The 21912-nt window shown below is 45.2% G+C and overlaps 1 protein-coding gene across 3 annotated transcripts in view; it reads left to right on the top strand.

The window, feature by feature from the left end:
• The window catches only part of LOC124032358 (copine-8-like), a 211626-nt gene that overhangs the window by 109514 nt on the left and 80200 nt on the right, over nucleotides 1–21912 (top strand). For all 3 annotated transcript variants that reach the window (XM_046344707.1, XM_046344706.1, XM_046344705.1), the window contains 2 exons: nucleotides 2340–2403; nucleotides 21536–21639. In XM_046344707.1, the coding sequence (XP_046200663.1) occupies nucleotides 2340–2403; nucleotides 21536–21639 (168 nt within the window). The remainder of the gene's footprint in view (nucleotides 1–2339; nucleotides 2404–21535; nucleotides 21640–21912) is intronic.

Raw genomic sequence — 21912 nt, 5'->3', positions numbered from 1 at the left:
GAGGAGAGGTCAACAGTGTTTGTTTGGAGTTTCTACATGAACTTCCTGGTGTGTGTGTGTGTGTGTGTGTGTGTGTGTGTGTGTGTGTGTGTGTGTGTGTGTGTGTGTGTGTGTGTGTGTGTGTGTGTGTGTGTGTGTGTGTGTGTGTGTGTGTGTGTGTGTGTGTGTGTGTGTGTGTGTGTGTGTGTGTGCCTCGTCTTGCAGGCCACCAGCCATCACTGTGCAGTATGTGTTACACCTCCCCATGCGATGCCACACAAACAGCTGCTGTCTGGCAACAGGAGAATACACTGTAGTCTGGGAACAGGGGAATACACTGTAGTCTGGGAACAGGAGAATACACTGTAGTCTGGGAACAGGAGAATACACTGTAGTCTGGGAACAGGAGAATACACTGTAGTCTGGGAACAGGAGAATACACTGTAGTCTGGGAACAGGAGAATACACTGTAGTCTGGGAACAGGAGAATACACTGTAGTCTGGGAACAGGAGAATACACTGTAGTCTGGGAACAGGAGAATACACTGTAGTCTGGGAACAGGAGAATACACTGTAGTCTGGGAACAGGAGAATACACTGTAGTCTGGGAACAGGAGAATACACTGTAGTCTGGGAACAGGAGAATACACTGTAGTCTGGGAACAGGAGAATACACTGTAGTCTGGGAACAGTCGAATTCTACTGTGGGCTGGGAACAGTCTAATTCTACTGTGGGCTGGGAACAGTCTAATTCTACTGTGGGCTGGGAACAGTCTAATTCTACTGTGGGCTGGGAACAGTCCACTGTGGGCTGAGAACAGTCTAATTCTACTGTGGGCTGGGAACAGTCTAATTCTACTGTGGGCTGGGAACAGTCTACTTCTACTGTGGGCTGGGAACAGTCTAAATCCTACTGTGGGCTGGGAACAGTTTAATTCTACTGTGGGCTGGGAACAGTCTACTTCTACTGTGGGCTGGGAACAGTCTAATCTACTGTGGGCTGGGAACAGTCTACTGTGGGCTGAGAACAGTCTAATTCTACTGTGGGCTGGGAACAGTCTAAATTATACTGTTGGCTGGGAACAGTCTAATTCTACTGTGGGCTGAGAACAGTCTACTTCTACTGTGGGCTGGTAACATTCTAAATCCTACTGTGGGCTGGGAACAGTCTAATTCTACTGTGGGCTGGGAACAGTCTAATTCTACTGTGGGCTGGGAACAGTCTAATTCTACTGTGGGCTGGGAACATTCTAAATCCTACTGTGGGCTTGGAACAGTCTAATTCTACTGTGGGCTGGGAACAGTCTAATTCTACTGTGGGCTGGGAACATTCTAAATCCTACTGTGGGCTTGGAACAGTCTAATTCTACTGTGGGCTGAGAACAGTCTAATTCTACTGTGGGCTGGGAACATTCTAAATCCTACTGTGGGCTGGGAACAGTATAATTCTACTGTGGGCTGGGAACAGTCCACAGTGGGCTGAGAACAGTCTAATTCTACTGTGGGCTGGGAACAGTCTAAATTCTACTGTTGGCTGGGAACAGTCTAATTCTACTGTGGGCTGGGAACATTCTACTGTGGGCTGGGAACAGTCTATATCCTACTGTGGGCTGGGAACAGTCTACTTCTACTGTGGGATAGGAACATTCTAAATACTACTGTGGGCTGGGAACAGTCTAATCCTACTGTGGGCTGGGAACAATCTACTTCTACTGTGGGCTGGGAACATTCTAAATACGACTGTGGGCTGGGAACAGTCTAATTCTACTGTGAGCTGGGAACAGTCTACTGTGGGCTGGGAACAGTCTAAATCCTACTGTGGGCTGGGAACATTCTAAATACTACTGTGGGCTGGGAACAGTCTAAATCCTACTGTGGGCTGGGAACAGTCTAAATCCTACTGTGGGCTGGGAACATTCTAAATACTACTGTGGACTGGGAACAGTCTAAATCCTACTGTGGGCTGGGAACAGTCTACTGTGGGCTGGGAACAGTCTAAATTCTACTGTGGGCTGGGAACAGTCTACTGTGGGCTGGGAACAGTCTACTTCTACTGTGGGTTGGGAACAGTCTAATTATACTGTGGGCTGGGAACATTCTAAATCTACTGTGGACTGGGAACAGTCTAATTCTACTGTTCATCAAAAAAAACATCAAGACAGATTGCGGTGCACTTTTAGGGAGTTTATAAGAGACAGTCCTCCCCAGTGCTGTTTGGTTCCTGAATGTGGAGGATTCACAGAGAAAAGACGAAAGGTGGAAGTCCCATTATAATGCACGGTCATGTCAACACTAAATGTAATGAGTACAGGATGGAGCTTTTATCTCTGTTTCTCTCTATCTCTGTCTTTGTTTTGTAGTGGTATCCCTGGAAAGAAATGTGGCACCATCATCCTTTCAGTCGAGGAGCTGGGGAACTGCAGAGTAAGTGAAACATATTTAACTGTTACCTGTTTTCCGTACAGTCAATCAACGCCATTCAAATAGTGTACAGTACATCAACATAATGCTTTTAAACTGTTAAACTCATTGTCAAGACATAAGATAGAAACCTCTACTGCATGTGTCAGCTAGGCCATAGAGAATAACCAGAGACTATTAGTGATAGTTTGGACACATAGGAAGATAAAAACCTCTATTGTTTGTGCCTAATAACCCATCTATTAGCGATGTGTTGAGCCATAGGAATATTGTATCCATACGTATCGTGAATATCAGACCCATATACTGCATCAAAAAACAACTACGATTAAAATGAGAAGTAGGCATTGGTCTGAAGCCGAAAAGAAAGGAAATTCACATGAGCACCCCAATGTCTACTTCACCCATGCTCTACCAAGGTTTTCCAGTACACGCGTTGACCTACTACAGTAGCTATTTTGGTCTATTGTACTTCAAACAATGTGTATGCAGGTTGCTTAGGATTCAAACCTTCTCAAATCATCATTAGTTTGTAGCTTTGCTTGTAGCTTGCCTCTCATCTGACTGGTGTTAGCTCGCTACTAGCGTTGTTGCTGCGCTAGTGACTAGCCGAACCCGGACCAAGTGCTTTGGTCCAGTTTTAGAACTCTGATATTCAGCACAAAAGATGTTAGCGTTGTCAGAAATGCTACAAAGAGATAGCACATCGTTGTTTCTTATTAATGGATGGAAATTAGAATGTGAGAGTGATAAATTATACATTAATCAAAACTGTTGCGACCTACAAAGGTATTGGCAAGACTAATGATCACTTCATGGATGCTGTAGTCTTGTTCGTATCCAATGTCTAGATATGGAGTGAGGTCAGGGCAAGACATTTTTCTTGTTTTTCTAATGCTAACAACCTTGTTAACAATCCGGTATGTGGTTCTCGGGAAACAGCCGGACGGCTCATGACGAGAGGCGAGGAGGAGTGTGTTGTGTACCTCCAATCAACTTGATTTGCAAATTTTCATTGATATTTGTGTCATATTGGCTTAGATATGATGGTATGGAGATTTGAATTTAACATTGAGCTTTAACCAATGCATATACGGTACTATATATTATAGGTCTTCACGGGTCTAAAAGGTTGCACCCGTTCCGAAATGGATCTTTTTTTAAATATAGAGACCCACTCCAAACGGACCCGACAACTAGACCCATTCCGTATAGACCTAAAGCAGAAAAGCTACTTTATTAACTGGAGCTGATAAAGTGCGAGGGAGAGGAGGTCGAGAGAGATGAGGCTCTAGCAGGGGAAGTAGAGAGAGCTGAGGCTCTAGCAGAGGAGGTAGAGAGAGATCAAATCAAATCAAATCAAATTTTATTTGTCACATACACATGGTTAGCAGATGTTAAATGCGAGTGTAGCGAAATGCTTGTGCTTCTAGTTCCGACAATGCAGTGATAACCAACAAGTAATCTAACTAACAATTCCAAAACTACTGTCTTATACACAGTGTAAGGGGATAAGGAACATGTACATAAGGATATATGAATGAGTGATGGTACAGAGCAGCATACAGTAGATGGTATCGAGTACAGTATATACATATGAGATGAGTGTGTAGACAAAGTAAACAAAGTGGCATAGTTAAAGTGGCTAGTGATACATGTGTTACATAAGGATGCAGTCGATGATGTAGAGTACAGTATATACATATGCATATGAGATGAATAATGTAGGGTAAGTAACATTATATAAGGTAGCATTGTTTAAAGTGGCTAGTGATATATTTACATCATTTCCCATCAATTCCCATTATTAAAATGGCTGGAGTTGGGTCAGTGTCAATGACAGTGTGTTGGCAGCAGCCACTCAATGTTAGTGGTGGCTGTTTAACAGTCTGATGGCCTTGAGATAGAAGCTGTTTTTCAGTCTCTCGGTCCCAGCTTTGATGCACCTGTACTGACCTCGCCTTCTGGATGATAGCGGGGTGAACAGGAAGTGGTTCGGGTGGTTGATGTCCTTGATGATCTTTATGGCCTTCCTGTAACAACGGGTGGTGTAGGTGTCCTGGAGGGCAGGTAGTTTGCCCCCGGTGATGCGTTGTGCAGTCCTCACTACCCTCTGGAGAGCCTTACGGTTGAGGGCGGAGCAGTTGCCGTACCAGGCGGTGATACAGCCCGCCAGGATGCTCTCGATTGTGCATCTGTAGAAGTTTGTGAGTGCTTTTGGTGACAAGCCGAATTTCTTCAGCCTCCTGAGGTTGAATAGGCGCTGCTGCGCCTTCTTCACGACGCTGTCAGTGTGAGTGGACCAATTCAGTTTGTCTGTGATGTGTATGCCGAGGAACTTAAAACTAGCTACCCTCTCCACTACTGTTCCATCGATGTGGATAGGGGGTGTTCCCTCTGCTGTTTCCTGAAGTCCACAATCATCTCCTTAGTTTTGTTGACGTTGAGTGTGAGGTTATTTTCCTGACACCACACTCCGAGGGCCCTCACCTCCTCCCTGTAGGCCGTCTCGTCGTTGTTGGTAATCAAGCCTACCACTGTTGTGTCGTCCGCAAACTTGATGATTGAGTTGGAGGCGTGCGTGGCCACGCAGTCGTGGGTGAACAGGGAGTACAGGAGAGGGCTCAGAACGCACCCTTGTGGGGCCCCGTGTTGAGGATCAGCGGGGAGGAGATGTTGTTGCCTACCCTCACCACCTGGGGGCGGCCCGTCAGGAAGTCCAGTACCCAGTTGCACAGGGCGGGGTCGAGACCCAGGGTCTCTAGCTTGATGACGAGCTTGGAGGGTACTATGGTGTTGAATGCCGAGCTGTAGTCGATGAACAGCATTCTCACATAGGTATTCCTCTTGTCCAGGTGGGTTAGGGCAGTGTGCAGTGTGGTTGAGATTGCATCGTCTGTGGACCTATTTGGGCGGTAAGCAAATTGGAGTGGGTCTAGGGTGTCAGGTAGGGTGGAGGTGATATGGTCCTTGACTAGTCTCTCAAAGCACTTCATGATGACGGAAGTGAGTGCTACGGGGCGGTAGTCGTTTAGCTCAGTTACCTTAGCTTTCTTGGGAACAGGAACAATGGTGGCCCTCTTGAAGCATGTGGGAACAGCAGACTGGTATAGGGATTGATTGAATATGTCCGTAAACACACCGGCCAGCTGGTCTGTGCATGCTCTGAGGGCGCGGCTAGGGATGCCGTCTGGGCCTGCAGCCTTGCGAGGGTTAACACGTTTAAATGTCTTGAGGCTCTAGCATGGGAGGTAGAGAGAGATGAGGCTCCAGCAGAGGAGGTCGAGAGAGATGAGGCTCTAGCAGGGGAGGTAGAGAGATGAGGCTCTAGCATGGGAGGTAGAGAGAGCTGAGGCTCTAGCAGAGGTAGAGAGAGATGAGGCTCTAGCATGGGAGGTAGAGAGAGATGAAGCTCTAGCAGGGGAGGTAGAGAGAGGTGAGACTCTAGCAGGGGAGGTAGAGAGAGATGAGGCTCTAGCAGGGGAGGTAGAGAGAGATGAGGCTCTAACAGGGGAGTTAGAGAGAGATGAGGCTCTAGCAGGGGAGGTAGAGAGAGGTGAGACTCTAGCAGGGGAGGTAGAGAGAGATGAGGCTCTAACAGGGGAGTTAGAGAGAGATGAGGCTCTAGCAGGGGAGGTAGAGAGAGCTGAGGCTCTAACAGGGGAGGTAGAGAGAGATGAGGCTCTAACAGGGGAGGTAGAGAGAGATGAGGCTCTAGCAGGGGAGGTAGAGAGAGATGAGGCTCTAGCAGGGGAGGTAGAGAGAGATGGGGCTCTAACAGGGGAGGTAGAGAGAGATGAGGCTCTAGCGAGGAGAAGAGAGGGAGCGAGGGGAAGAGAGGGAGTGAGGGGAAGAGAGGGAGCGAAGGGAAGAGAGGGAGCGAGGGGAAGAGAGGGAGCGAGGGGAAGAGAGGGAGCGAGGAGAAGAGAGGGATCGAGGGGAAGAGGGGGAGCGAGGGGTAGTGGCTAGACTTATTGGGCAGAACAATCAGGCTCCTCTGAATGACTGTAAACCAATCCATTGAACTCAGAATGGACTGGTATATTGCCATACAGTCGTAGTGCATCTGGCTGTAATGCATAGGCCATATAATATAATGCATCACAATTTTAGCATTTGTCATAAAGTGTTCTCAGGGTAAATTACGAATAGGATAATGCAAAAATACATTAAAAGCCAATGCATGATGTGCTGTCCCAATCTATTCCCCTGAACATGTAGGCAGCAGCTAGCTAAAGAGAGAGCACTTTGCAGGCGTCTCCAAGCATGCTGCTCTTCAAAGACTCCGCAGCATACAGAATCGCTAGAACATTCTGTTTGAACCATTAAAATGAACACGACAGCCTCGAGCGCAAATAACCCATGATCTTCAACCATGTTCACACATTTCATGACTGACGTTACAGATAGGCTAGCGCACACGCTCGTCATCGAGACACAATGTTCTGACTTACATTGTCAGGTTAATATAACCATCATCTCTGTAAAATAATGGAATAGTCCCACACATTCCACTCTGTGACTGATGTGTTGTGGTCCAACAGTGTGCCAGAGTACTTCTGTGTGTGTGCGTGCTCATGCGCGTGCGTGTGTGTGCGTGTGTGTGCGTTTTCCCCAGTCCTTCAGGGGTCTGTGTGAGTTACATTAAATCTATGATGATGAAGAGTTAGCCTCATCACCACAAAGCACCACTCACAAGAGGTCATCTCCCCACTGTTTGAGTCGATTAGAGAGAAAAAGGAAAAGCAGGCACGACTGACACCTAAACTACATTGATTACATAGACTTGAACTATGAAAAATAGATACCCATGTAAAGCTGTTTAATGTGTAAGGAAAAAAAATACAGTTTCTAGTTCTAGAATGTATGTGGGAATCCTATTGTCAAGTAGAACTCCCAGGATTGTGAATTCTAACAACTTTAAAGCTGCCTGGTGGTTCGGTATCGCTTCCATCCATCTGGATTTTGTTTACCACATCACAGGCCACCTGTGAGCAACAAATTGAGTGAGGCAGCTGAGGAGTTTCTCCAGGAAGGACATTATTACACCGCTTGTTGTGTCAAACCTGAGATGGATGGGGATTCTGAAACACAACTACAGGGACTCAATAAAGTGTGGAGGAGGGGGGGAGGAGGGGGAGATGGTGAGAGGGAAGGAGGGAGAGAGTGCAAGGAGAGGGGGGAGGGAGAGGGAGAGGGAGAGGGAGAGGGAGAGGGAGAGGGAGAGGGAGAGGGAGAGGGAGAGGGAGAGGGAGAGGGAGAGGGAGAGGGAGAGGGAGAGGGAGAGGGAGAGAGATAGTTATTTCAGCTTTGGTTAACATTAGACAGAGTTAGTAGATCTCTGGATAATATTAGACAGAGAGAGTTAGTAGATCTCTGACTAACATTAGACAGAGTTAGTAGATATCTGGGTAACAATAGACAGAGAGAGTTAGTAGATCTCTGGGTAACATTAGACAGAGAGAGTTAGTAGATCTCTGACTAACATTAGACAGAGTTAGTAGATCTCTGACTAGCATTACACAGAGCTGGTAGATCTCTGACTAGCATTAGACAGAGCTGGTAGATCTCTGACTAACATTAGACAGAGAGAGTTAGTTGATCTCTGGGTAACATTAGACAGAGTTAGTTAGTAGATCTCTGGGTAACATTAGACAGAGAGAGTTAGTAGATCTCTGGGTAACATTAGACAGAGAGAGTTAGTAGATCTCTGGGTAACATTAGACAGAGTTAGTTAGTAGATCTCTGGGTAACATTAGACAGAGTTAGTTAGTAGATCTCTGGGTAACATTAGATAGAGTTAGTTAGTAGATCTCTGGGTAACATTAGACAGAGTTAGTAGATCTCTGACTAGCATTAGACAGAGCTGGTAGATCTCTGACTAGCATTAGACAGAGCTGGTAGATCTCTGACTAGCATTAGACAGAGCTGGTAGATCTCTGACTAACATTAGACAGAGAGAGTTAGTTGATCTCTGGGTAACATTAGACAGAGTTAGTTAGTAGATCTCTGGGTAACATTAGATAGAGTTAGTTAGTAGATCTCTGGGTAACATTAGACAGAGTTAGTAGATCTCTGGGTAACATTAGATAGAGTTAGTTAGTAGATCTCTGGGTAACATTAGATAGAGTTAGTTAGTAGATCTCTGGGTAACATTAGATAGGGTTAGTTAGTAGATCTCTGGGTAACATTAGACAGAGTTAGTAGATCTCTGGGTAACATTAGACAGAGTTAGTAGATCTCTGGGTAACATTAGACAGAGTTAGTAGATCTCTGGGTAACATTAGATAGAGTTAGTTAGTAGATCTCTGGGTAACATTAGACAGAGTTAGTAGATCTCTGGGTAACATTAGATAGAGTTAGTTAGTAGATCTCTGGGTAACATTAGACAGAGTTAGTTAGTAGATCTCTGGGTAACATTAGACAGAGTTAGTAGATCTCTGGGTAACATTAGATAGAGTTAGTTAGTAGATCTCTGGGTAACATTAGACAGAGTTAGTAGATCTCTGGGTAACATTAGATAGAGTTAGTTAGTAGATCTCTGGGTAACATTAGACAGAGTTAGTTGATCTCTGGGTAACATTAGACATAGAGACTTAGTAGATCTCTGGGTAACATTAGATAAAGAGAGTTAGTAGATCTCTGGGTAACATTAGATAGAGTTAGTTAGTAGATCTCTGGGTAACATTAGACAGAGTTAGTTGATCTCTGGGTAACATTAGACATAGAGACTTAGTAGATCTCTGGGTAACATTAGATAGAGAGAGTTAGTAGATCTCTGGGTAACATTAGATAAAGAGAGTTAGTAGATCTCTGGGTAACATTAGATAAAGAGAGTTAGTAGATCTCTGGGTAACATTAGATAAAGAGAGTTAGTAGATCTCTGGGTAACATTAGATAAAGAGAGTTAGTAGATCTCTGGGTAACATTAGATAAAGAGAGTTAGTAGATCTCTGGGTAACATTAGATAAAGAGAGTTAGTAGATCTCTGGGTAACATTAGATAAAGAGAGTTAGTAGATCTCTGGGTAACATTAGATAAAGAGAGTTAGTAGATCTCTGGGTAACGTTAGATAGAGTTAGTTAGTAGATCTCTGGGTAACATTAGACAGAGTTAGTTGATCTCTGGGTAACATTAGACATAGAGACTTAGTAGATCTCTGGGTAACATTAGATAGAGAGAGTTAGTAGATCTCTGGGTAACATTAGATAGTGAGAGTTAGTTGATCTCTGGGTAACATTAGACATAGAGACTTAGTTGATCTCTGGGTAACATTAGACATAGAGACTTAGTAGATCTCTGGGTAACATTAGATAGAGAGAGTTAGTAGATCTCTGGGTAACATTAGACAGAGAGACTTAGTAGATCTCTGAGTAACATTAGATAGAGAGAGTTAGTAGATCTCTGGGTAACATTAGATAGAGAGAGTTAGTAGATCTCTGGGTAACATTAGACAGAGAGACTTAGTAGATCTCTGGGTAACATTAGATAGAGAGAGTTAGTAGATCTCTGGGTAACATTAGACAGAGAGACTTAGTAGATCTCTGAGTAACATTAGATAGAGTTAGTAGATCTCTGGGTAACATTAGATAGTGAGAGTTAGTTGATCTCTGGGTAACATTAGACATAGAAACTTAGTAGATATCTGGGTAACATTAGATAGAGAGAGTTAGTAGATCTCTGGGTAACATTAGACGGAGAGAGTTAGTAGATCTCTGGGTAACTTTAGACAGAGTTAGTTAGTAGATCTCTGGGTAACATCAGACATAGTTAGTTAGTATAACTACTTAATGTACCTTCTGAGGAGAGGCTGCCTGCTACTTAATGTACTGCATGCGACACTGTCTCATCCTCACACTGTACTACTCTGTGGGCGCTGAGAGGACGCCAGGCAGTCACCTTGGAAACAAAGCTGCAGGCTGTGTCCCAAATGGAACCCTATTACCTATATAGTGTACTGTAAAGGGAAGTGGGCCCTGGGGGCCCTGGTCAAAAGTAGTACACTATAAAGGGAAGTGGGCCCTTGTTAAAATTAGTGTGGGGAAAGTGGGCCCTATGGGCACTGGTCAGAAGTAGTGGGAGGGGAGGGGGGGGTTAGGACACAGACCAAGTCACATTGTAATACTTTGCCATAACGCCACTAACTTTCTGTAGTAATACCCTTGGCAGTTAGTTAGTTAGTCCCTGGTACTAGTCACTGGTACTAGTCCCTGGTAGTAGTCCCTGGTAGTAGTCCCTGGTAGTAGTCCCTGGATGCAGTCCCTGGAAGTAGTACCTGGTAGTAGTCCCTGGTACTAGTCCCTGGTAGTAGTCCCTGGTAGTAGTCACTGGTACTAGTCCCTGGTAGTAGTCCCTGGTAGTAGTCCCTGGTAGTAGTCACTGGTACTAGTCCCTGGTAGTAGTCACTGGTACTAGTCCCTGGTAGTAGTCCCCGGTACTAGTCCCTGGTAGTAGTCACTGGTACTAGTCCCTGGTAGTAGTCCCCGGTAGTAGTCCCTGGTAGTAGTCCCTGGTAGTAGTCACTGGAAGTAGTCCCTCAAAGTAGTCCCTGGATGTAGTCCCTGGTAGTAGTCCCTGGAAGTAATCCCTGGAAGTAGTCCCTGATAGTAGTCCCTGGTAGTAGTCCCTGGATATAGTCCCTGGTAGTAGTCCCTGGTAGTAGTCCCTGGATGTAGTCCCTGGTAGTAGTCCCTCAAAGTAGTCCCTGGATGTAGTCCCTGGTAGTAGTCCCTGGAAGTAGTGCCTGGATGTAGTCCCTGGTAGTAGTCCCTGGTAGTAGTCCCTGGATGTAGTCCCTGGTAGTAGTCCCTGGTAGTAGTCCCTGGTAGTAGTCCCTCAAAGTAGTCCCTGGATGTAGTCCCTGGTAGTAGTCCCTGGTAGTAGTCCCTCAAAGTAGTCCCTGGATGTAGTCCCTGGTAGTAGTCCCTGGAAGTAATCCCTGGAAGTAGTCCCTGATAGTAGTCCCTGGTAGTAGTCCCTGGATGTAGTCCCTGGTAGTAGTCCCTGGTAGTAGTCCCTGGATGTAGTCCCTGGTAGTAGTCCCTGGTAGTAGTCCCTGGATGTAGTCCCTGGTAGTAGTCCCTGGAAGTAGTGCCTGGATGTAGTCCCTGGTAGTAGTCCCTGGTAGTAGTCCCTGGATGTAGTCCCTGGTAGTAGTCCCTGGTAGTAGTCCCTGGTAGTAGTCCCTCAAAGTAGTCCCTGGATGTAGTCCCTGGTAGTAGTCCCTGGAAGTAATCCCTGGAAGTAATCCCTGGTAGTTGTCCCTCGAAGTAGGCCCTGGTACTAGTCCCTGGTACTAGTCCCTGAGAGAAGAAAGAGTGGATACTGAGCTGTGTTATCCTCCTCTAGCATCGTCCTCAGGCTGTGGTGCGCTACACTAATACCTCTCTGGTCCCCAAACCCCGAATAGGATAACCTGTAGGATGGCTGTTCCCACAATCATCAGGTCCCCAAACCCCCAATGGGATAATACAATTGTAATACCCTTGGCAGTTAGTTAGTTAGTCCCTGGTATTAGTCACTGGTACTAGTCCCTGGTAGTAGTCCCTGGATGCAGTCCCTGGTAGTAGTCCCTGGTAGTAGTCACTGGTACTAGTCCCTGGTAGTAGTCCCTGGAAGTAGTCCCTGGAAGTAGTCCCTGGAAGTAGTCACTGTTAGTAGTCCCTGGTAGTAGTCCCTGGAAGTAGTCCCTGGAAGTAGTCCCTGATAGTAGTCCCTGGATGCAGTCCCTGGATGTAGTCCCTGGTAGTAGTCCCTGGAAGTAATCCCTGGATGTAGTCCCTGGATGTAGTCCCTGGTAGTAGTCCCTGGAAGTAGTGCCTGGTAGTAGTCCCTGGAAGTAGTCCCTGGAAGTAGTCCCTGGATGCAGTCCCTGGATGTAGTCCCTGGTAGTAGTCCCTGATAGTAGTCCCTGGTAGTAGTCCCTGGTAGTAGTCACTGGTACTAGTCCCTGGTAGTAATCCCTGGAAGTAATCCCTGGTAGTTGTCCCTCAAAGTAGGCCCTGGTACTAGTCCCTGGTACTAGTCCCTGAGAGAAGAAAGAGTGGATACTGAGCTGTGTTATCCTCCTCTAACATCGTCCTCAGGCTGTGGTGCGCCACACTAATACCTCTCTGGTCCCCAAACCCCCAATAGGATAACCTGTAGGATGGCTGTTCCCACAATCATCAGGTCCCCAAACCCCCAATGGGATAACCTGTAGGATGGCTGTTCCCACAATCATCTGGTCCCCAAAACCCCAATGGGATAACCTGTAGGATGGCTGTTCCCACAATCATCTGGTCCCCAAACCCCCAATGGAATAACTTGTAGGATGGCTGTTCCCACAATCATCTGGTCCCCAAACCCCCAGTGGAATAATTTGTAGGATGGCTTGTTTCACCATAGAATTAGGAATTTGAATACGAGAATGGACAAAAACCTACCTTTAATGGTCCCAAGGTCAGACATGTTGGTCAGGGAGTTAGTCAACCATGGTTTGCCAATGCTGTTAGAAGATATTGTTTAAAGCAATGAATGTGAAGAATTTATCTAGATTTGAATGTTAGCTAGCTAGCCAGCCAGTTTTAGAGGAATGATTCCATACGTTTTTCAAATTAACTGCCAATACGCCAACATTCCATTCAGCCATACACTGGCCATTCAGCCATACACTGGCCATTCAGCCATACACTGGCCATTCAGCCATACACTGGTGGAAATCAGTTGATGATAGGACTTAGACATGTTGTAAATCCAACAAATATGGTATACTATAATAGGACACATAGCTTTCCAAGGAAACTACATCTGAGACATTTATGGTCTGTTTAAATATATTTTAGAGGCTATTGATATAGAAAATTAGTATAAAACCAAAATGTGGGAGAAATCAAGGGGCATTCGGAAAGTATTCAGACATTTTGTTACTCATCAATCTACACGTAATACACCATAATGACGAAGCAAAAACAAGGGTTTTAGCCATTTTTGCAAATATATTAGGAATAAAAAACAGATACCTTATTTACATAAGTATTCAGACGCTTTGCTATGAGACTTGAAATTGAGCTCAGGTGCATCCTGTTTCCATTGATCATCCTTCAGATGTTTCTACAACTTGATTGGAGTCCACCTGTGGTAAATTCAATTGATTGGACATGGTTTGAAAGGCGCACACCTGTCTATATAAGGTCCTATAGTTGACAGTGTATGTCAGAGCATCAACCAAACCATGGGCTTGAAGGAATTGTACGTTGAGCCCCAACACAGGATTGTATCGAGGCACAGATCTGGGGAAGGGTACCAAAACATTTCTGCAGGATTGAAGGTCCCCAAGAACACAGTGGCCTCCATCATTCTTAAATGGAAGAAGTTTAGAACCACCAAGACTCTTCCTATATCTGGCCGCCCGGTCTAACGGAGCAATCGGGGGAGAAGGGCCTTGGTCAGGGAGGTGACCAAGAACCCAATGGTCACTCTGACTGAGCTCCAGAGTTCGTCTGTGGAGGTGGGAGAACCTTCCAGAAGGACAACCATCTCTGCAGCACTTCACCAATTAGGCCTTTGTGTTAGAGTAACTTACAAATGTATTTTGGGATCCACCCCTGTAAATTTAAGTTGCCTAATGATGCACGAGTGAAAAAGCAAGCGCATAATTTCAAGCAATGACTGAAACAGATTTTTGTTTCCCTGCATTAAAATCACCATCCACGAGAAACGGCGCCTCTGAATTTCATATGGACCTATACAGCTCATCGAGTGCGGTTTTAGTGACAGCATCAGTTTGTGGTGGTAAATAGACAGCTATGAAAAATGTAAATGAAAACTCTCTTGGTCAATAGAATAGTCTGCAGCATAATCATGAGGTATTCTAACTCAGGCGAGCAAAAAGGTGAGACTTCCTTAACATTAGATATCGACCACAAGCTGTTGTTAACAGAGACACACCTACTTCTTTCGTCTTACCAGAGTCCGCCGTCCGGTCTTGATGACGCATAGAAAAACCGGCTAAATGTATATCCATGTCCTCGTTCAGCCATGACTCTGAAAAAAAATGGGATATTACCGTTTTTCAGATTCCTTTAAAATATATTTCTTCAGTGGAGCTCATCCAGTTTGTTCTCCATTGATTGTACGTTCGCCAATAGAGCAGAGGGCAATGGCAGTCGTTTTGCTCACCGACGTAGTCTCGTCAGGGTGCCGGTTCGCCTCCCTCTCTTTCGCTACCACTTCCTCTTTCCAGTCCCGGGCATTAGGGACTGAGTACTAAATAGTCAAGTACATAGCCCAGTTGCATTTTCCCCTCATCTTTTCCCATAAAGTTTCCTTAAATTAAGTCAGTTACACAAAACATTTTAAGGTGGATTTCCCCCTTAAATTAAGTCATTTACACAAAACATTTTAAGGTGGTTTTCCCCCTTAAATTAAGTCAGTTACACAAAACATTTTAAGGTGGATTTCCCCCTTAAATTAAGTCAGTTACACAAAACATTTTAAGGTGGATTTCCCCCTTAAATTAAGTGAAAAATGTAACCCACGAGGTCAATTCTCTGCATCATTCAGTAAGGATAGAAATGAAACCACATTTGTGGAGATTAATGTTTCTTTCATCTGCTGTGGTTACAAAAGGTAAAGATCAACCAGCTAGCTAGCTACTTTGCTAAACAATAAAAGTTCTGTTTTGATACCTCACAAAATTAATGCAATCTCTTTGTGGAGACCTCAGTCAGTCTTCATTGTAACCAAAAACGATTTCTGCCATATATGCCTTCAAATTACCAGAAATATTTGAGGTCAATGCCCTTAATCAATTCCCTTTTGTACGGGAAAATTATTCCTTAAGGTAAACACTTAAGAGTTTTTACCTTTATTTAACTAGGCAAGTCAGTTAAGAACAAATTCTTATTTTCAATGACAGCCTAGGAACAGTGGGTTAACTGCCTGTTCAGGGGCAGAACGACAGATTTGTACCTTGTCAGCTCGGGGGTTTGAACTTGTAACCTTCCGGTTACTAGTCCAACGCTCTAACTACTAGGCTACCCTGCCATGGGCCGGAGTAAGCTGAACATCCGGAGCTGCCGACTCGTTAAAGTAGACATTTTTGTCCAAATCGAGGTAATTTCCCCCTAGGAAATGATCCGAACCTTGAGGGAAGCTTATTTGAGTCAGAAAAGGGGTGTTCATAAGATAGGGAAAATATACAAAACCTTGCAGAGAACATATCCTGACAATCTCTTAGAGAAATATATAAACTATTGGAACCAAGAACAACAGCAGCAGCAACAACAACAGCAACTCTCGTCACAGACAGAAACAGAGACCAAGTCAGAGATAATTGCACCAATATAATAACTGGTAGAGTGATTACGTCTGAAGAGAAAACAGCAATACAACGTCTTGAGTCCATTTAGTCACCACAGTTGTAATCAGCAGTTAACTTTTCTCTCACCTTCAAAATTCTAATCTTGTTTTTCCAACTGTGTTGATTGGTTTTTACGGAGCTAATCAGAGCTGCTCAGTTTTCAGAAGAAAACATTTAATTTAATTCTACACTATTACATTCACCAGATATTCTTTCCCAGGTACCTTTCCAAGGTCCATATTACTAGTAATTTTGGTATAAAGCAGTATTTGGTGTGCATTCTAAATGGTATGTTAGTGTGTATAATGGAATGTAGCTTAGGGTCTGTGCTTTGAGGAGGCAGAAGCTCTAGCCCAGTTAGAGTTGTGGGCTGCTGACCAAGGCAGACCTCGGTTTCATTGGTTCCACTGTGCTAGGCAAGCTCAATCAACCACAGTGAGCAAATACTAGTTGAACCCAGGTCTGCTAGCCAAGTTGTGGGCTGCTGAACAAGGCAGACCTAGGCTTCATTGGTTCCACTGTGCTAGGCAAGCTCAATCAACCACAGTAAACAAATACGAGTTGAACCCAGGTCTGCTAGCCAAGTTGTGGGCTGCTGAACAAGGCAGACCTAGGTTTCATTGGTTCCACTGTGCTAGGCAAGCTCAATCAACCACAGTAAACAAATACTAGTTGAACCCAGATCTGCGAGTCCAGTTGTGGGCTGTTGTCCAAGGCCTGGAGCAGTGGTTGTGGTGGTTGTGGTGGTTTGTGGGGCAGGTCAGAGGATGTACTGTGAGTGATGTGAGTGAAGTGGGTCATGAGGATCGATAGAGACCATGTTTTCAATCCCTGAGAAAGCACTTGGTGAAAATAGGGCTTTCATATCTGATAACTGTGCCCTATTGAGATGCTGGAGTCTCATCCTCAATACTATACTGTATTATATTTCATTATACTGTACTGCACTGTGCTGTATTATACTGTACTGCACTGTACTGTATTATACTCTACTGCACTCTATTGAACTATTCTGTATTATATTGTACTGCATTATACTGTACTGACCTATACTGTATTATACTGTACTGCATTATACTGTATTATACTATACTGACCTATACTGTATTATACTGTACTGCATTATAATGTATTATACTGTACTGACCTATACTGTATTATACTGTACTGACCTATACTGTATTATACTGTACTGACCTATACTCTATTATACTGTACTGACCTATACTGTGTTATACTGTACTGCATTATACTGTATTATACTGTATTATACTGTACTGCACTGTACTGTATTATACTGTATTATACTGTACTGACCTATACTGTATTATACTGTACTGCATTATACTGTATTATACTGTACTGCACTGTACTGTATTGTGCTGTATTATACTGTACTGACCTATACTGTATTATACTGTACTGTACTGCACTGTACTGACCTATACTGTATTATACTGTACTGCATTATACTGTATTATACTGTATTATACTGTACTGCACTGTACTGTATTGTGCTGCATTATACTGTACTGACCTATACTGTATTATACTGTACTGTACTGCACTGTACTGACCTATACTGTATTATACTGTACTGCATTATACTGTATTATACTGTACTGCACTCTATTGTACTATTCTGTATTATATTGTACTGCACTGTACTGCATTATACTGTATTATACTGTACTGACCTATACTGTATTATACTGTACTGACCTATACTGTATTATACTGTACTGCATTATACTGTATTATACTGTACTACACTATACTGTAATATACTGCACTATACTGTATTATACTGTAATGTACTGCACTAAACTATATTACACTGTACTGCACTATACTGTATTATAATATACAGAATTATTCTGTATTATACTGCGTTATATTGTACTGCAATACACTGTATTATAATGTACTGAACTACACTGTATTATACTGTATTGTACTAAACTGCACTATACTTTATTATACTGTACTGTAATATACTGTACTGTACTGCACTATACTGTATTGTACTGTACTGTCTTGTACTTGTACTGTACTGCACTATGCTGTATTATACTGTACTGCACTATACTGTATTATACCGTATAATCTGCACTATACTGTATTGTACTGTACTGTATTGTACTTGTACTGTACTGCACTATGCTGTATTATACTGTACTGCACTATACTGTATTTACTGTACTGCACTATACCGTATTGTACTGTACTGCACTATACTATATTATACTGTACTATACTGTATTATACTGTACTGCACTATACTTATTAGCCTGTACTATACTGTATTATACTGTACAATAATATACTGTACTGCAGAATAATGTATTGTACTGTACTGACTTGTACTGTACTACACTGTACTGTATTATACTGTACTGCACTATACTGTACTGTACTCCACTGTACTGTATTATAGTTCACTGTACTGCACTGTACTGTATTATACTGTATTATACTGTACTGGAGACACATTTCAGTTGAATGCACTCGGTTGTACAACTGACTAGGTATGCCCCTTTCCCTTTCCTTCCCATTACAGGCATTACGCTGGCAGCACAGCCATTACGCTGGCAGCACAGCCATTATGCTGGCAGCACAGCCATTACAGCCATTACACTGGCAGCACAGCCATTACGCTGGCAGCACAGCCATTACAGCCATTACGCTGGCAGCACAGCCATTACAGCCATTACACTGGCAGCACAGCCACTACGCTGGCAGCACAGCCATTACACTGGCAGCACAGCCATTACAGCGAATACACTGGCAGCACAGCCATTACAGCGAATACACTGGCAGCACAGCCATTACAGCCATTACACTGGCAGCACAGCCATTACAGCCATTACACTGGCAGCACAGCCATTCCAGCCATTACACTGGCAGCATAGCCATTCCAGCCTTTACACTGGCAGCACAGCCATTACACTGGCAGCACAGCCATTACAGCCATTACACTGGCAGCACAGCCATTACAGCCAATACACTGGCAACACAGCCATTACATCCATTACACTGGCAGCACAGCCATTCCAGCCATTATGCTGGCAGCACAGCCATTACAGCCATTACACTGGCAGCACAGCCATTCCAGCCATTACACTGGCAGCATAGCCATTCCAGCCTTTACGCTGGCAGCACAGCCATTCCAGCCATTACACTGGCAGCATAGCCATTCCAGCCTTTACACTGGCAGCACAGGCAATACACTGGCAGCACAGCCATTCCAGCCATTATGCTGACAGCACAGACATTACAGCCATTACACTGGCAGCACAGCCATTCCAGCCATTATGCTGGCAGCACAGCCATTACGCTGGCAGCACAGCCATTCCAGCCATTATGCTGGCAGCACAGCCATTACGCTGGCAGCACAGCCATTCCAGCCATTACGCTGGCAGCACAGCCATTACAGCCATTACACTGGCAGCACAGCCACTACGCTGGCAGCACAGCCATTACACTGGCAGCACAGCCATTACAGCGAATACACTGGCAGCACAGCCATTACAGCGAATACACTGGCAGCACAGCCATTACAGCCATTACACTGGCAGCACAGCCATTACAGCCATTACACTGGCAGCACAGCCATTCCAGCCATTACACTGGCAGCATAGCCATTCCAGCCTTTACACTGGCAGCACAGCCATTACACTGGCAGCACAGCCATTACAGCCATTACACTGGCAGCACAGCCATTACAGCCATTACACTGGCAACACAGCCATTACATCCATTACACTGGCAGCACAGCCATTCCAGCCATTATGCTGGCAGCACAGCCATTACAGCCTTTACACTGGCAGCACAGCCATTCCAGCCATTACACTGGCAGCATAGCCATTCCAGCCTTTACGATGGCAGCACAGCCATTCCAGCCATTACACTGGCAGCATAGCCATTCCAGCCTTTACACTGGCAGCACAGGCATTACACTGGCAGCACAGCCATTCCAGCCATTATGCTGACAGCACAGACATTACAGCCATTACACTGGCAGCACAGCCATTCCAGCCATTATGCTGGCAGCACAGCCATTACGCTGGCAGCACAGCCATTCCAGCCATTATGCTGGCAGCACAGCCATTACGCTGGCAGCACAGCCATTCCAGCCATTACGCTGGCAGCACAGCCATTCCAGCCATTACGCTGGCAGCACAGCCATTCCAGCCTTTACGCTGGCAGCACAGCCATTCCAGCCATTACACTGGCAGCACAGCCATTACGCTGGCAGCACAGCCATTACGCTGGCAGCACAGCCATTACACTGCCAATACGCTGGCAGCACAGCCATTACAGACATTACATACAATACAGCCATTATGGGGTTGGGGCGCATTCATTTTAATGTGTACCAAATAGCACCCTTGTCTCGAACAGTGCACTACTTCCGATTAGAGCCTTGTGGGACACCCTATTGGCCGAGGTCAAAAGGAGTGCTCTACGTAGGAAATGGGGTACAATTTGGGACGTACCCATTGTCTCCATAATGGCGGTGCGTGAACACTTAAATGCTGCCAGAATGAGTGTGATTATGATAATAATACCAGGCTTTAAAATGTATCATTAGCTGAACTAAACCCCCTCTATCCCACCCTCCATAAAGAGACATAAAGGCCATTTTCATTTTCTAAACCTATTCTATTTCAGAGCCCCATTTTCTATGCACTCTCAGGCATTTAGGGCTGTAATCACAACCTTCACAACCACAAGGTTGTACATTACATTCTAAACGCTGCTTTTCGATACTCCTGGTTTTGAATGCAGAACACGACTCGAGTAATAATTATTAATGTGTTTGTTTTTTAGCTAGGATTTTGGATTTGAAAATCAGGGCTCACTGGCTATGCGGTGCTGCTATGGTGTGTTGCTTATTAGGATGCAGCTAATGGGTTTATTTGGTCGTTCAGTGCTTTTATATCTTGGCACAAGACACCATATACAAAACACAACAGGAAGCATACAGAGAACCTGCAATCCTACTGGAGATTTACAATGTAATATCTCCTCTCTCTCCCTCTCTGTCCCCTCTCTCTCTGTCCCCCTCACTCTCTCTCGCTCTGCCTCCCTCCATCTCCCACCCTCCATCTCTCTCTCTCTCTGTCCCCCTCACTCTCTCTCGCTCTGCCTCCCTCCATCTCCCACCCACCCTCCATGTCTCTCTCTCTCTCGCTCTCTCTGCCCCCTCACTCTCTCTCGCTCTGCCTCCCTCCATCTCCCACCCTCCATCTCTCTCTCTCTCTGTCCCCCTCACTCTCTCTCGCTCTGCCTCCCTCCATCTCCCACCCACCCTCCATGTCTCCTCTCTCTGTCCCCCTCACTCTCTCTCTGCCCCCTTCTCTGCCCTCCTCTCTCTGCCCCCCTCTTTGTCCACCCCTCTCTGCCCCCCTCTCTCTGCCCCCCTCTCTGTCCCCCCTCTCTTTGTCCACCCTCTCTCTGCCCCCTCTCTCTCTCTGCCCCCTCTCTCTGTCCCCCTCTCTCTGCCCCTCCTTCTTTCTCCCTCTTTCCCTCTCTCTGCCCCCCCCTCTCTGCCCCCCCCTCTCTGTCCCCCTCTCTCTGACCCCCTCTCTCTGCCCCCTCTCTCTTTCTCCCCTCTCTCTCTCTCTCTGCCTGCCCCTCTCTCTGCCCCCCCTCTCTGTCCCCCTCTCTCTGACCCCCCTCTCTGCCCCCTCTATCTTTCTCCCTTCCTCTTCTCTCTCTCTCTGCCTCCCCTCTCTCTGCCCCCCCTCTCTCTTTCTCCCACTTCCTCTCTCTCTCTCTCTGCTCCAGGAAGTTGCCACCATGCAGTTCTGTGCCCACAAGCTGGACAGGAAAGACTTCTTTGGGAAGTCGGACCCCTTCCTGGTCTTCTACCGGAGTAACGAGGATGGAACGTGAGTTCTCCATTCCTGTTTTTCTGTTTGTTTTCTGGCTCTAATCTACAGTTTTACCGAAGAGAATTATGAGGGCAAAATGTTGTAGTGGCCCCACCTCTTGACAGGCAGAGAGAAAATATTACATTTATTTCCTACAATTCTACACATTATACCATAGGGCGGAGAGAAAATGCTGCAGTTTTAATGCAAGTTGCTGAAATTCTACCAATTTTGCCATGTGTTGGAGAGAAATATGTGCAGTTGTGAAGCACATTTTCTGCAATTCTACAA

This window comes from Oncorhynchus gorbuscha, linkage group LG03 (genome assembly GCF_021184085.1).
Source record: "Oncorhynchus gorbuscha isolate QuinsamMale2020 ecotype Even-year linkage group LG03, OgorEven_v1.0, whole genome shotgun sequence".
Classification (NCBI taxonomy): domain Eukaryota; kingdom Metazoa; phylum Chordata; class Actinopteri; order Salmoniformes; family Salmonidae; genus Oncorhynchus; species Oncorhynchus gorbuscha.
Note: the sequence above shows the minus strand (reverse complement) of the source record. Positions and strands in the feature narration are given on the sequence as shown.